We start from the raw sequence: 14497 nt of genomic DNA, 5'->3' as shown, positions 1-14497 counted from the left end.
AATCACTCAGTCTCACAACTATCAGAATGGCTCCTAAGCAAAAGATCATTATCGATACAGACCCAGGTATGGAGCCAACTTCTCTCTTTCCATTATCCTCTAACAAGCTCAAGGTGTCGATGACATCCTGGCTCTGCTTCTGGCTCTAAGTGCCAGTCCTGAAGAGCTTGAGGTTCTCATGGTTTCTGTCACTTACGGCAATGTTCCTCTTCAAAGGTGACACCATAGCCTGACTTAATATCCAAGGTGCTCGACTAACGCTATGGTAGCTGCCTTCGAAACGTTGTGTCTCTCTTCCATGTTCTTGGAAAGGAACTCGAGTGGAGAAAGTCCTCTGGTAGGACTGAAGGCTACGAAGCCATGAAGGCGAGCAAGCCTATTGTCGCTGTCGGTCCGGAACATGCTCTCTGCGACGAGGAGCTTATGGCAGACTACTTCCGTGAGCTCCAACTAATCCTTGCTGGCTCTGTTCGATCGCACTAACAGGGTTGGCTTAGACGGCGCCGATGGCTTGCATAACGTTCATGAGGCTCATCCCGACCTCTCTCCTTCGGAGACTTGGAGGGAGCTCTTCAAGGAGGGTGCAGCGGGTGCTCAAGACTACTCCCCCTTCTTCACCCCCTCCAAGGCTCCAGCCCACAAGGAGATCCTTCGTCTGCTTAAGGAGAACCCCGTTGACACCATCTCGATCTTGGCTGTTGGGCCTCTGACCAATGTGGCCATGGCGGCTGCAGAGGACCCTGAGACATTCCTCCGCGTGAAGGAGCTTGTGGTCATGGGTGGAGCCGTGGAGTGCGAAGGTAATGTAACTCCTGTCGCCGAGTTTAACTGCTACGCGGATGCTGTGGCAGCCGCCCGGGTATATGCCTTGACGTCGTTCAACCCACGCTTCACGATGCCGGCGGTGCCCCAGGAGCTCTCGACACTGCCACCTTACCCAGCCAAGCTCTCTCGACAGCTCAAGCTGACACTCTGCCCACTTGACATCACAACTCCTCATCTCATTCACAAGAACTATTTCGCGGAAAATGTCAAGGCCCACGTCGATGCTGGAAGCCCCCTCGCCCAGTGGGTGTCCCATTTTGTCACTGGTGCATTCCAAAAGATCGAAGACATGGAGGGAGATGAAAATGAGCCTGGTCTTTCTTTGCATGATCCCTTGACTGTCTGGTACATGTTGACCCGGGATGACCCCAAGTGGAAGACGCCTGAGAAGCTGGAGGATATCCGTGTCGAGACCAGCGGTCAGTGGACACGCGGCATGCATGTCGTTGACCGCAGGCTCAGGGTGAAGCCGGCCGAGGCTGCTATCGCCCTCTCGGCGAACCCAGACGAAGACCCTCATATCCAGATCCTCGACCAGGTTCCAGGTGACGACATGTTTTGGTTGAGCGTGCGCAGGGGCAACCGTGTCAACCGTGTGATTGACTCTCCCGGTCACGATATCTTCAAGGAGGTGCTGATGCAGAGGATCTTTGACTAGGATGGCCCGGCACTCGCTGGTCATGTGCAGGCTCTATATAGTAGATGAATCCAAGTATATGAATCGAAGTGGCCGTCTTCAAGGCCAGAATGAATTGTCTAAACTCCTTGTACTCGAACGCCAGATCCTGCCAATTTCACGAGACAGGTGACTCCAGTCTTCCCGCCATAGATGCCGTACCCTAGAAAAGAAACACGTGGGAATAATAATGCAGTGTATGTGACCCCTCTTCTGTGTTGGCGGTGATGCTCTAAATGTGTTTTATGCCTCCGATCGCTGAGCCCTTGACTTCTGTCCAGTTGATGCTATCGTCGAGCGCCTCGTCCACGAGGCCGATGGAGCAGACATTGTCGCCACGCACGAGGTATAGGCCCAGGGGCACTTGGGCTGAGGGTTCCGGGTCGTCGGGAGTTCGGATAATGCGCTCTATCGCATTGTTCAAGACCTGGGAGGGCTCGGTAAGCGGAGGCTCCAGTAGAGAGGAGGGGTAAGGCACGCACCAAGTTTGTTGTGTTGTCGCAGGCTGCTAGGGTTCCGACGAGGATTCTCGAGTCTGCTGTGACGATCAGGACCTTCTCTATGGTACGTGTCAGCTGTTGTCAGGTCCTCGTAGCTCTGTGGTGGTGATTTACTGTTGAGGTATCCGCCGAGAGTAGCCATGGTGTCGACGGGGCGAGGTATGCCTTCAGAGGGCCTATGTGGTAGTATGTGCAGTTTCAGGCGGACGTTTGAATTATATGTATGCGCTCGTATGAAATTGGCGGCAGGACACGGCGGTGATCGTGGCTGAGTGTTGGTGAAGCTGTTTTAGATATTCACAGAGGGCTGCCGAGATGGACTTTTTGGAGGAGCTTCTGGGAGGTTAGCGCTAACCCACTTTAGGCACCATTTGCACGACACCGCAGGACAAAGCTTCCTGTATAATGGCAAAGACACAGGCGAGGCAACGAGTGTTTATTTGTAGAGTTTAGAGACAAATTGGCGCAGTATTTGAGTGCAAGCTTGCATGATTCACCGCTGTTGCTCGTGGCTGGCTGGTTTTGCTGGGGGAAGGTACAAACCACTACTTCCATATCAAGCTTCAAAGAGTAGATGGAGAATGGAGGGCAGGAGCAGACATAGCGCCCTGCACGCCTGCCAGGAAGCGAGCGACCTGCACACAGGAGAGACTCGACAACACGGGCAAAGCTCGTGAAGAGAAATACTACGAGGGACCGTGATGCGACTGGACAGTAGAGCAATACTTGGTGAAAGATATCATCCGCGAGAAGTCAATGATAGGTGGGCTACCCTAGAGATGGCCATCACGTCGATGGCGGCCGTTCACTGGAAAGTCCTGTCTTCACTGGCACAAGATGGATGTCAATGAAATCCATGTCGAGATGACACTGGCTGGAGAGAGCTCGAGTAGAAATCTGGAACGGCAGTGCCACCAAATCCTACGACACAACCACGGCACCTTAGAAACTTATTTGCGGGCACGACTAGCGGTGGACGCAGGATCAACAATTCAACAGGCACTCGGCTTGTGCACGTCTACAAGTCTTCCTCACCACCCAGGCAAGCCTGAGAAAGCAATGAAAACTGAGCTCAACAAGTGTGAAATTCGCGTCACCTGGAGGCAGTGTAATACCAGGGACACTGTGGGCGGGATCATGTGCAAGCACAGAGGAAGCCGCCCTACTGCCAAAAATAGGAATAATCACGATTGGTCTCCTTAGAGACCTTTCAGAGATTAAACTGAAAAGAACAGATACTACACTTGATCTAAGCCAAAAGGCAAAGAGAGCTAAGGAGAAAAGAAAAAGAAGATAAAATTGTGAGAGGGAAGGCGAGGTTATATAGTTGATGCCTGCTGGGCGGTGAGGAGGGCTGATTGGCAGAATTTTGGCGGTGCGGCCTGAGGCTCTGCTTTTTGAGATTGCGGTGAGGCTGGAAGGTAGCAGCGACCCGCTGTCAAGTGGGTTTGGGTGACCAAAAGAGGCTGGCGGGAGATTGGCATTGGAATCACCGCCATTTTGAGGCTCCAATTTGCAAATATGGGAATGGGTAGAGAGGAGAGAGGGTAATACATGCATCAAGGTTGCGTTCATGCCGGTAGAAAGCATGATGATCTCCCGTTCTGGATTACGAATATTCACGAACGAGTTGCCGAGACAATCAACGAATTCTGCATGATTGAATGTCTCAGGCCATAAACGCAGGTGTTGTTGAAACACCACAAGTCGTGGTGGGTAATGGGCACGATAGCTTCACCGACCGTGTTGAACAAGCAAGAGTGGAGGTCAAAAAGGCACGATGCTCACTCGGCAAACATGTGTCCCATGTTCATACGTCGAAAGAGCGGAAATACCAACATAGATCGTAAAACGTTTATATTCGCGGCTCTCAGAACCGTCTTTTAGCAATTTCATCTATGGTGCCTTGAATGATCATCAGAAAATACCTGCATCGCTGGTGCGTCTACCAACTGCATCCAAACGCCAAACCCTGGGAGCGCCCTCCCTTGTGCCGTACTGTCCATACCCTTCAGACGATGCCTTGCAAAATACCGATTACCCCCCTCAAATAGACACAGATTTGCAACTAACTGGAAAAGACCGGAACGCCTCTTGGTCTCATACTAATACAAAGCCAGTGCCTCGCCGTCTCACTCCTCGACCAGCTCGCCCTCTTCATCCTCAGAGTGCCTGGCTCGCTTCTCGGCCCTTTCGTTCTTGGGTTCGCCATCGTCGGGCTCTCTCCGTTTTAGGGGTGATCGTGGTGCATAGTCGTTTTCCTCTGACTTGGACTGCGATCCTCCTTCTCGGCCATCCTTGCTGACGCCGTTGACTCTGGAAGCGGCGCCAGGGCTTCGACTCGCCCGGTCACCCTCCATCGGGGTGCCTGTTGTCGACGACAGTGTGTCGGGCTGGCTCAGCAGGGTATCGCCTCGTCGTCGGGTGTTCTCAAGGTGAAAGGCTGGGGATGGCAGCGACGGGTTCTGTTTTCTAAGCGGATTCTCCGTGTAAAACTCACGCATCACCTCAATAGCCTTGGAGCACCGATCCTCATCGCCCTTCAAGTGCTTCCACCAGGGTTCGCCGTCAATATCATCGATCTGCTGGTTCGTGTGCACGCTGGCGAAGAAGATTGCGCTAATGGCGACGTCTCGCGCCTCGATCAAGAGTGGGATGGCCGTCAAGCAGGCATCGTTGCAGAACGCCCAGGCCGCTTGTCGCAGATGCTTGTTGTGTACGATCTCGAGCTTGCCCAGAAGCTTGAACAGGTGCTGGTAAGGGTTATCGATCATCAGGTCGAATGTCAGCTGTTCCAGCATGACCTCCTCGTACGTCAGGATGCTGTCTCGCCATCGCCAGTACTCCTTGCTCTGCTCGTCGATGATGAGCTTGGCGTTCTTCTGCGCGACCTTGGCAACCGCGATGATGATGTCCTTTGTCTTCCGACAGTTCTCTTCAACCTTGTTTGCCAAGAAGAGAGCTGTGGCAGCGATGTTCTGGTGGAGAAGTGTCAGTGACGTGTTACGGTGAGCTGCATGAAAGATCGAGGGGCACATTGTCATGGTGTCTGTGACACTGAGAGGGGCTGAGGGTTGAAATGACTTACATAGTGATGTATGCCGCCCTTCTCTGGGAGCATATGGCAGCGCATGTAGAAGCGATGGAAGAAGACGCCGGCCACCCAGAGTGTTATCTGAGGCAAGTCCAGCATGACTCCAGCTTGGTAGATAAAGTTGACCCCCTTGGCTCTGCGCATCCTCTCCTCGGCCGGCGCGATGCCCTCGATGATGCTGGGCGTGCTTCGCACCTCGTTGGAGGTGAAAGACCATTGGTTGGGGCCGGCTCTTGGTGTTTGTGCGCCAGACTGCGCCGGCGACGCCTGGCTCCGGCGCCGCTGGGGTCTCGGGGGAGATGTTCGTGTCGAGTGCTGGGGAGGAGTAGGAACTGCCGGGGGGACCGCATCGCGTCGTCGGGGAGATCGTGATCTGGAATCGCGTTCCGGTCGAGGGTTTGCGGGCAGGCTCGGAGGCTGATAGCCTTCCCTGGGAGGTCGGTAGCGATCGATGCTCGCCATGGCTGTAGCAGAGAGCCTGGATTCGCGATGCTCGGGAAAGAGCGACGATGTTGGTTCGTAGAGAAGTCTCGACTGTTCTGAGAGTAGAGGCGAAGATGGTGATCAACAGAAAAAAGTGTCGAGGTATAGAAGAGAAGTCAAAGAAACCTGACTTTGGCGACGAGGTTGGCGGCAGGGGCACGGCAAACTAAAGCAAACTACCTAAATCGCACAGGGTGGCGTCACATGATCCGGTGGGGGGTGTGGCACTACCAAAAGGGAAGATTCAATGTAACTCCACCGATTGAGGGAATGATAAAGTGAATCAATCTGGATAATTCTTCTGTTTGCTTCGGATGAAAAATTCCCTTTTTGGAAGAATAAATCTCGTCAATGCAACCACACGAGAAAACAATCATGGCAGCTCAGTTGTTTGCTACCGAAAGAAGCAGTAAAATTTTGGGGTATCAAAAGCGCAGTCCGTTTTACCCAGGTCTATCCGCCCACCTCATTAGATGCCCTCACCGTCGTTGCGGCCCCAGAGCTTGACCGTGCGGTCATGTCCTCCACTGACAATCCATTTTCCGTCTCTGCTGTAATCTACACTCGCAACCGGTCCCGTATGTCCGCTGAGCGTCTGCACCAGCGTCCAGTCATCGGCCGAGAAGATTTTGACATTTTTGTCGAACCCGCTTGAAACAAAGAATGTACTTGACTTCTTGGGGAGCTGGGCACCCTTGTCATCAACACCAGGGGGTATTCCGTCCAACGGATCATCAAGGCCCTTGTACCAGCGCATATCAGACACAGCGCTGGTGTGCGCACCAATTCCACCAGTCCGCTGCACCTTTCGGACATCCCAGCACTTGATCCAGCCATCAGCGGATCCAGACAAGACCCGGTGCCCGTCGGAGCTCCAGTCTAGAGCGTGAATGGGTTTGATGTGGCCATCGAGATGACCATCTAGAATCATGATTGTGCGCCCGGTTCGCAGATCCCAGATTCTTCCAATGCTGTCCAGACCGGCGCTTGCCAGTAACGATCCATCCGTGTTGAAACTGACAGCGTAAACACCTCTCGAGTGACCCTCCTGGAGGAGGACCTCGGCCGTAGTCTCCACGTCCCAAAGCCTCCACGAAGTATCCTCAGATGCGGAAGCTAGATAACGTCCGGAAGGATGGAACTCGATGCGACAAACTCGCTGCGAATGGCCCTGAAGAGTTGACAGGGGCGTGTCCTGGTTCAGTGACCAGAGATGAACGAGGCCCTCAGCGCCGCCTGATGCCAGGTTGACTGTGTCGGGAGAAATGTTGTTTTCTGGAAGAGTGGCACCGGGGAACCAAGATAGGCCGCTGATTTTGTTGGTATGACCGCGGAAGGTCATCTTTTCTGTCAAGGTCGGTATCTCAACCAACTTGACCTGTCCACCCCAGTTGCCCACAGCAACCATCTCTCCGTTTGGTGATATCCTGGTCATACTGACGTGTCGTTCTCCAACTGTCTGACTGCCCTGAAGCTCAAAAGCTTGCAACCTTTCTTTGATCTGTTTTCGAAACTTGACATGTGTGCGTAGGGGTATAGTCGACTCGGCTTTTTGGAACTGGACCCTCTTCTTTGCTCGGGGCAGAGAGTACTCGGCCAGCTTGATTCGGGCCTTCAGAAGCTCCGGGCCACCTCTTGAGTAGAATTCTTCCTCCTGTTCCTCTTGCGCTTCGTCGGCGGCGTCCTCCATGGTGATGTCACCACTCTCCAAGCCGTCCATCTCGGCCTGGATCGTGAGAAGCTCGCGCAATCGGTCTCGGCGGTCGACAGGTCCTTCTCCAAAGAGAGTCATGGGTTCCCCCATCTCTCTGAGCTTCGCGCGAACTCGTCCATCGTCGGTTGGTACAGCGATCGTGGCGGCGAGTCGCTTTCGATTGAACTGGTTGAGAATGGCAGAAGCTTTTTCGGGTGCGACACCGGTCCCTCCCATGTGAAGGTCGTAGTCGTGATCATCGGGGAGATCCTCTAAGGCGATGCCTTGGTTCGGTTCGGCGTCCTCCACATACGCCTGCCGCGATGGATGCATCATCTTGCCGGAAGATGAAGAACTGACGAATAGGATCTCTCAGTGAATGTGTAAACGAATGAATCAGAGTAGATGAGTCTGGAGGCTGAATCACTGAGTTGTGACGTTGGTGACGCCTGTAGTTTTCTTGTCGATGATGGGTGCTGGCTAGAGCTGCCTACGCGACATTGGCGGACGTGAAATTTCCAGAGCTTCATATCTGGACGGCGCTTTGTTTCGCCGGCGGCCGACGACAGCCCGTGTTCAAAGTTCAAAGAGGCAGGTTGTTTGGGGTTTAGCGCTCCTTGGAGACTCTAGCGCAAAGAGACCCCTGTAAATCGGAACCCGACCGTTGCTGCCCGCTTGATCGCCGCATGCTCCAAACCTGTCAGGTTATTGGTGATGTCAGGTCTCCAGATTGTCGGGGCTCGCTTAATGCGTGCGGTCAGCAGTGGATGGAGCCTTCTTCGTTGGCGAGAGGTATTTACGGGGCGAGAGGGGCGAGAGGGAGGCGGCGTCTGCAGAGGCAGAGCTTGTTTGCCCGAGGGATGGACAAAAAGGCAGTGCTAGGCAGTCAGCCACGAGAAGTCAGAAAAGGGGCATCATATGATGAAGGTTAATCTTGATGTCGCTCCTGTTGGTCCATGACACGTAGGTTTGCTTTAATATTGGGTTTCTAGATTCCAGCAGCCACCTTCGGCGCCTCTCTCCCCCTGACTTCAGGGGCTATTTTTACGTACGAAGTACGACATGGTTACTGGCAGCCGCTTGTTAGCCTGGGGCCCTTTAATTCCTCCCCGCGTTCCAAATGGGCAGCGCGACAGGGGCCACCAGCCCGTGGCCTGGACTCTTGTCGTGGCGTGGTGTAGCGGACCGGGTTTGTATTGGTGGCTCCAAATGCTGCAGGACACATTTTGGGCGTCCACGGGCCTGCAGTCAGTCCAAGCCCGCCTGAAAAAAGCCGGCCAGGTGCCCTGTAGCGTCGGATGCCGCAGCGGGTGTGCCGCCTGAATGGACCGGGCAGTCCAGGGCCACCAACTTTTTTCCAATTTTTCCATTTTAATTCTCGGCCCGTCCTTTGTCTCGCCAGACTCCCTTCCTCTTCCTCTTTACACCATTTTGGTGAACAAGATCCCTTGTTTCGACTTCCTCCAGCCCTCGACCACTGCCAAATGCATATAGCAAAGCCCGCCGTCTTCCGTACTTCCTTCTTCCGCTACCAGATGCGTGTATCGTCGAGCTTCTACGAGATCGAGCGTCACTTCGAATCCCAGCCCCGCGCAGATCCGGAGCGTCGACGCGGATTCGCCTGAAATTCGCAACCCTTCGCACTTGTCCCTGACTGACAGAGGACGAGTGCTCGTGTGTAGTGGTGGTCAGAGGACAACCGTGTCGTTCCGAACCCTCGAGACCTTTTACCACTTCGCATCTTTCCCATCATGATAAGCCAGGCGCCCACCGCGGTCACCACCGTCCGCGGCTTCCAGGCTACACCTGTCGCCTCTGGCGACGAGGACTCCGACCATGGACACAACGAGACTCCAAGACGCAAGAACCATGGCGGACGAACCCTCATCAACGATGTCGTCAGCGCCAACTGCAGCCCTACCATTCGCGCCACATCCTCCCCTGCCATGTCGGGCATCGCCAAGTTGCGCTTGCAGATGGAGCCTCTGAGCCTTGACGGCGGCTCTCCCTGCCACTCCATGAGCCGCGCCGGAAGTCAGCAAGGCCTGGAATTTCGAAAGCAAATCATCAGCCGCACCCAGAGCCGAGAGGATGTCCGCAGCGAGGCCGGTAGCGAGGGCTCGGAGGGCTCCGTTAGTTACGAAGTCAACCTCGAAAACGACTTTGTCAGCGAGAGTGTCCGCGGACGTAGTGGATACTTTGAAACCCTTGAGGGTGGTCTCAACCCCAACCGCAAGATGACTTCGGAGGATTTTGAGCAGCTTCGGTGTCTTGGCAAGGGTACCTACGGCACCGTCCTCCTTGTTAAGCAGCGCGCAACTGGACGGCTCTACGCGCAGAAGCAGTTCAAGAAGGCCTCACTGGTGGTTCACAAGAAGCTGGTTGAGCAGACCAAGACCGAGCGACAGATTCTTGAGTCGGTCAACAGGCACCCTTTTGTCGTCAAGTTGTTCTATGCCTTCCAGGATCAGGAACAGCTGTATTTGATTCTCGAATATGGACAGGGCGGTGAACTCTTTACCCACCTGAACACAGAGAAGATGTTTTCGGAGGATGTGGCGTCGTTTTACATGGCAGAGATGCTCCTGGCCATTTCGCACCTCCACAATGACCTGGGCGTCGTCTACCGTGATCTCAAGCCTGAGAACTGCCTCCTGGATGCGGATGGCCACCTGCTGCTCACCGACTTTGGGTTGTCCAAGGTGGCTGTCGACCAGAACGAGAGCTGCAACTCGATGCTCGGGACGGTCGAGTACATGGCGCCTGAGGTTGTGCTGGGCAAGAAGTACGGCAAGGCGGTTGACTGGTGGTCGTTTGGCGCACTCGGATACGACTTGATGACCGGAAACCCGCCATTCCGTGGACAAAATCATGCTAAGATCCAGGACAACATCGTCAAGCAGAAGCTAGTGCTTCCATACTTCTTGAGCCCAGATGCCAAGGACCTTCTCACTCGCCTTCTTCGCAAGGACCCCAAGAAGCGACTCGGCGCGGTGATGCCCAAGGACCTCCAGACCATGAAGAAGCATCGATTCTTCCGCAAGCTCGACTGGAAGAAGTTAGCGGCCCGGGAGCTTGAGCCGCCGATCCAACCCATGATCACGGACCCCGAGCTGGCCGAGAACTTCGCCCCCGAGTTCACGGAGCTATCCATCAGCCCGACAATGACCAACAAGGATGCCTGGCCCCGGAGCGCCCCTAAGGATGACCTCTTTGGCGGGTTCAGCTTTGTGGCATCGTCGAGCTTGCTGAACAACGATGCGTTCGCAGCCTTTGCTCAGACCTGAGAGATGTGGTTAGCGAGAATTGAGCAGCAGAACATAGGGGACGAGGAGTTTGGGGTTGGGCCAATGGAGCAGTTTGGCGTATTTGCGAGCGGCGTGTCTTTTTTGCCTTTCGTCTTTTTTCTTTCTTGAGCTCTTAGATCCACGCACAGCTAGAGATGGCTGTCTGACAATGAACGGCCTGGAGTCGGCTAGAGATATTACAGTACAATAGACTCTTTGAATGTTGCACGGAATGTCGCGTCTCCGTGTAGCATCACATTTCGCAGCGAGTGACGATGATGATGCATGTGCCAACAGTGTGTGAGACGACTGGTCCTTGTCAGATCGGTAATGCTCGAGAGAGGAGCCAGCTGTGCGAGTACGACGTAAGCAGAGGCTGAGCTGGCAGATGGTGAGAGAAGTGCAGCTTGAGCGAAGCGATGCAGCATCATGATGGACATGACAGGGGAAGGGTGAAGAGTTGGACAAACAGACTCTCACATAATCGGGTCACGACATCCGGCGCAAGGATGAGACACCTGTCTGTCCGTCTCTCTATGCTGTCGTATAGTGCAACCAATCTAGCCGAGAGGCTCAGTGATTGCTAGCGCCGGCATCTGCTGTGGACTTTACGGAGCCGGTCAGTTACTGGACAATTGCCGACCGAGGTCCATTGATTCTCTTGTGTAGATGTCATGGGTCTGAGTGTTGTGTGTTTATGTTTGATAGCCCGCATGGCACGTATTCGCGTCCAACAAAAGGTAAACCTTCCTCCATCTCCCTATCTATACCGAATCGGAAAGAAAGGATTGGACGAAAACAGGATCTTGACACTATCATGATGCCCTCTTTTTTCTTCTGCCGATTCCAATGCTTGTCTGAGATATCTGCAACTAGAGTTTCCCCCCCGGACGCCGAGAAGGAGGGCCACGCAATCCCCCAAGCGCGAGGCGTCGATACCTGCATGCCACAGCTTCAAGATTTCAGTCTTGGCGACGCGGGATCGACTGCTCAGTCATGAATGAATCATCAAAGAGTCAAATCATAGGGAGGAATTAAGCATGAATACGCCAAGACCGGGATCCTCTCTTGTGCACAGAGCTCGTTGAATGGACCTTGCGTATCGCTAATTTCCATAGAGTTTTGTTGTTGTTTTACCCCTTCTTGTAACGACCCTTGTCTGGTCTGGGGAAGAAGAGAGGCCCTGGCTGACGTACTCTTCTCGAGTTCTAGACCTTGGCGCTGGTCTATTTTGCAAATTCAGGCTCTGCAATTGGACGTGCCGTCTTCACTTTGTGGAGGCCTCTTCCCCATGCGACTTTGACGTCCACCGGGCCAGTGACATTGATGCCCCAGCTCATAAGGCGATACGAAGGACTGGCTTGTGCGCCCGAACAGACGGTAGAGGAAAGCTTCGTTAAGTTCATCATCTCGGCCGCAAACCTTCGTAGATTGAGGTCTCGGCGACCACGTGGGATAGGACATGTGGGATGGCCCGCCGGGAGCATGAAACTCCCCGCCGGGGGAACAAGCAGCAGCAAGAAAGCTGCCTTTATCGGGACATGATTTTCCAGAGGCATCTTCGAGTCTGGCATTCCCTGGCCTCGATACTGATGGGTCCCATTCCCGGGTGGGCTGTGTTGATTTAAGCTCGATCTACCGACGCTATCGCGGTAGGGGTCGGCCGCCCTTCCTCACGCACCCAGAACCACGAAGCAGACTGTGCGTAGTTACCGGAGCCTCGCTGGCCGATTGCTGTGGTATTCCTCATAGCGTCAGCACCTTTTTCAACGAGGGGCCAATAACGGCGGCTTCGACACGCAGTTTTACCTTCAAAGTGGCTTGTTCGAGCCAATCGCATAGACCTGGCCAAACGGCTTGACCATCTCATTCTCCAACACCCTCGCCGAGTTGCCGAATCCGCAGCAACGGTTTGAGCCCATGATAGCGTGGCAATGTGATGAAACCCTATTTGCGCACTGGTCCCAGAGGAGAAACGGTCTGGGCTGGGCATCAAAGGGCGGAGCCGAAGCTGACGACAGCATCACAGTCAAGCTCATGCTGTGCTGTGCCGTGCCCATCTTTGACCATTACACCGTGTCTTGCCAATGCACGCCCCCCTGCTTGGCGCTTCTCTTTGATCGTCCCCCTTCCCTTTGATGACGGAACTACCCCAATTAGAGCTCATCTGCCGAGCCTCTAACGTGCATGGGATTCGTAAGGCAGTGGAGGGCATGTCTCTGGTGCCGGACGTGGCTTGCAGTCCGCGGCTACCACGTAGCGCACGCAACCCATCACCGTTTCGAGATGGGCCTGACCGTGTTACAAGAGGCGCCCCCCATATGTGCGCATATATGACCATCGACGTGCCCTCCTTGTGAGATATTCCATCTTGACTGTTTCTCACAATCAGAATCCACCAGAGATCTCGATCCAATATGAAGTCGACAGTTGGCACATTATTAGCTTCCACGGCGGCGTTGTGTGAGTGGCTCTCAGTGCCATCATGTATCCCCCGACTAACACGGCCTTTTTCTAGACGTCCACGGCACATCAGCCGTCACCTCGGCCTTCTGCCCCAACGATGGAGACGTCTGTTTCCGCTGGGGCGTCCCAGAGGCGTCCGCTAGCTCGGGTTCTGGCAACATCTACTTCCAGATGGAAGCTCCCAGCAGCGTCCAATGGGCCGGCCTCGGTATCGGTCCCAGCATGTCAGGCGCCGAGATGTTCCTCATCTACCAGAACGGCGACGGCAACGTGACTCTCAGCACACGGACTGGCACCGGTCATGTCATGCCCCAATACACAAGGCGGACAGCAGTTGAACTCCTCGCCGGCTCTGGCGTCTCTGGCGGCAAGCTGATTGCTAACATTCGGTGCGGCGACTGCGATAGTCTTGACTTTGAGGGATCCAACTCGTGGATCGCGGCCTGGAAGAATGGTGACTCCCTAGACTCGACCAGTGTCTCGGAGAGGATCAGCGAGCACGACGAGCATAGCAGCTTCTCTGTCAACTTTGCTCAGGCATCCATGAGCTCTGATAGCAACCCTTTCACTTCCAGCAGTGACGATTCCGACTCGAATTCCGATTCAGACTCCAAGACTGGCTCTGGCTCTGGCTCTGGCTCCGGCTCCGGCTCCGATTCCAACTCTGGAGTTGTAACCGAGTCCTCTGGCCCGAGCAAGACCGTGCTAAGAGCTCACGGTATCATCATGTCCATCGTCTTCCTTGCTGCATACCCCCTGGGAGCTGTTCTGATGCCCATCATTGGAAACTGGTTGGTCCACGCCGGCTGGCAGTTCATCGCCTTCCTGGGTATGTGGGCTGGCTTCGGTCTTGGTTACGTCTATGCCCGTGACGGGGGCTATGTGAGTCAACCTTTTGAATGCACTCGCATCGTGACTCCGTGCTAACGTGTTACTCCCAGTGGTGGCAGCAAACCCACACCAAGATGGGCACAATTGTTGTTGCGCTGATGGGTCTCCAACCCATTCTTGGATTCGCCCATCACCGATACTTTAGAAGCCATGGCAAGCGAGGGGTCATCAGCCACGTCCATATCTGGTTCGGTCGAATCCTCATGATCCTTGGTATCATCAACGGAGGACTGGGCCTGCAGCTTGCAAACTCCTCCAAGGGATATATCATTGCCTACTCGGTCATTGCTGGTATCGCGGCCCTGCTTTACACTGGTAGCATCTTTGTTGGCGGCATGAGGAGGACGGCTCGCGCCAAGTCAATCTCTCCGCAAATGTCCCAGGAGGAGCAGCGATAAGGTTGGAGGATTGATGCCATGAATGGTTGGGCGTTGAATAATTTAGGAGCTCAAGGATGTGATACCACGGGAAGGCCGGGAATATGAGCCGAAAATGACGGATAGAACAGATCGGCTCCTGAATCATTCCTTTTTTTTTGTGTATTTTTTGGGGGGTATATCAAAAGACTCTTGATCGTTAGCT

General features: G+C 54.3%; 6 protein-coding genes across 6 annotated transcripts; 3 read left to right on the top strand and 3 right to left on the bottom strand.

Annotated features, from left to right (window-relative positions):
* Nucleotides 1–26: 26 nt before the first annotated feature.
* Nucleotides 27–1483, top strand: NCS57_00102500 (IU-nuc-hydro domain-containing protein; the record flags this gene model as incomplete). The annotated part of the gene is made up of 4 exons (XM_053051099.1): nt 27–66; nt 114–216; nt 270–439; nt 498–1483. The coding sequence occupies 4 exons, from the start codon at nt 27–29 to the stop codon at nt 1481–1483; spliced, it is 1299 nt and encodes a 432-aa protein (XP_052919614.1).
* Nucleotides 1484–1733: 250 nt separating this feature from the next.
* On the bottom strand, nt 1734–2290 carry NCS57_00102400 (U6 snRNA-associated Sm-like protein LSm8; the record flags this gene model as incomplete). Its single annotated transcript, XM_053051098.1, has 3 exons — nt 2116–2290; nt 1984–2060; nt 1734–1928 (listed from the first exon to the last, which is right to left on the bottom strand). The coding sequence occupies exons 1-3, from the start codon at nt 2141–2143 to the stop codon at nt 1734–1736; spliced, it is 300 nt and encodes a 99-aa protein (XP_052919613.1). The 5' UTR covers nt 2144–2290.
* A 1843-nt stretch (nt 2291–4133) lies between these two features.
* On the bottom strand, nt 4134–5557 carry NCS57_00102300 (CYCLIN domain-containing protein; the record flags this gene model as incomplete). Its single annotated transcript, XM_053051097.1, has 2 exons — nt 4134–4979; nt 5090–5557. 2 exons carry the CDS (start codon nt 5555–5557, stop codon nt 4134–4136), a joined length of 1314 nt encoding a protein of 437 aa, XP_052919612.1.
* A 490-nt stretch (nt 5558–6047) lies between these two features.
* On the bottom strand, nt 6048–7607 carry NCS57_00102200 (uncharacterized protein; the record flags this gene model as incomplete). Its single annotated transcript, XM_053051096.1, has 1 exon — nt 6048–7607. The coding sequence occupies one exon, from the start codon at nt 7605–7607 to the stop codon at nt 6048–6050; it is 1560 nt and encodes a 519-aa protein (XP_052919611.1).
* Nucleotides 7608–9022: 1415 nt separating this feature from the next.
* On the top strand, nt 9023–10558 carry NCS57_00102100 (uncharacterized protein; the record flags this gene model as incomplete). The annotated part of the gene is made up of 1 exon (XM_053051095.1): nt 9023–10558. The coding sequence occupies one exon, from the start codon at nt 9023–9025 to the stop codon at nt 10556–10558; it is 1536 nt and encodes a 511-aa protein (XP_052919610.1).
* Nucleotides 10559–12975: 2417 nt separating this feature from the next.
* NCS57_00102000 (DOMON domain-containing protein) lies at nt 12976–14313 on the top strand (the record flags this gene model as incomplete). Its single annotated transcript, XM_053051094.1, has 3 exons — nt 12976–13021; nt 13077–13906; nt 13966–14313. 3 exons carry the CDS (start codon nt 12976–12978, stop codon nt 14311–14313), a joined length of 1224 nt encoding a protein of 407 aa, XP_052919609.1.
* Between the last annotated feature and the right edge of the window lie 184 nt (nt 14314–14497).

Source organism: Fusarium keratoplasticum, chromosome 1, assembly GCF_025433545.1.
Source record: "Fusarium keratoplasticum isolate Fu6.1 chromosome 1, whole genome shotgun sequence".
Taxonomy (NCBI): domain Eukaryota; kingdom Fungi; phylum Ascomycota; class Sordariomycetes; order Hypocreales; family Nectriaceae; genus Fusarium; species Fusarium keratoplasticum.
Note: the sequence above shows the minus strand (reverse complement) of the source record. Positions and strands in the feature narration are given on the sequence as shown.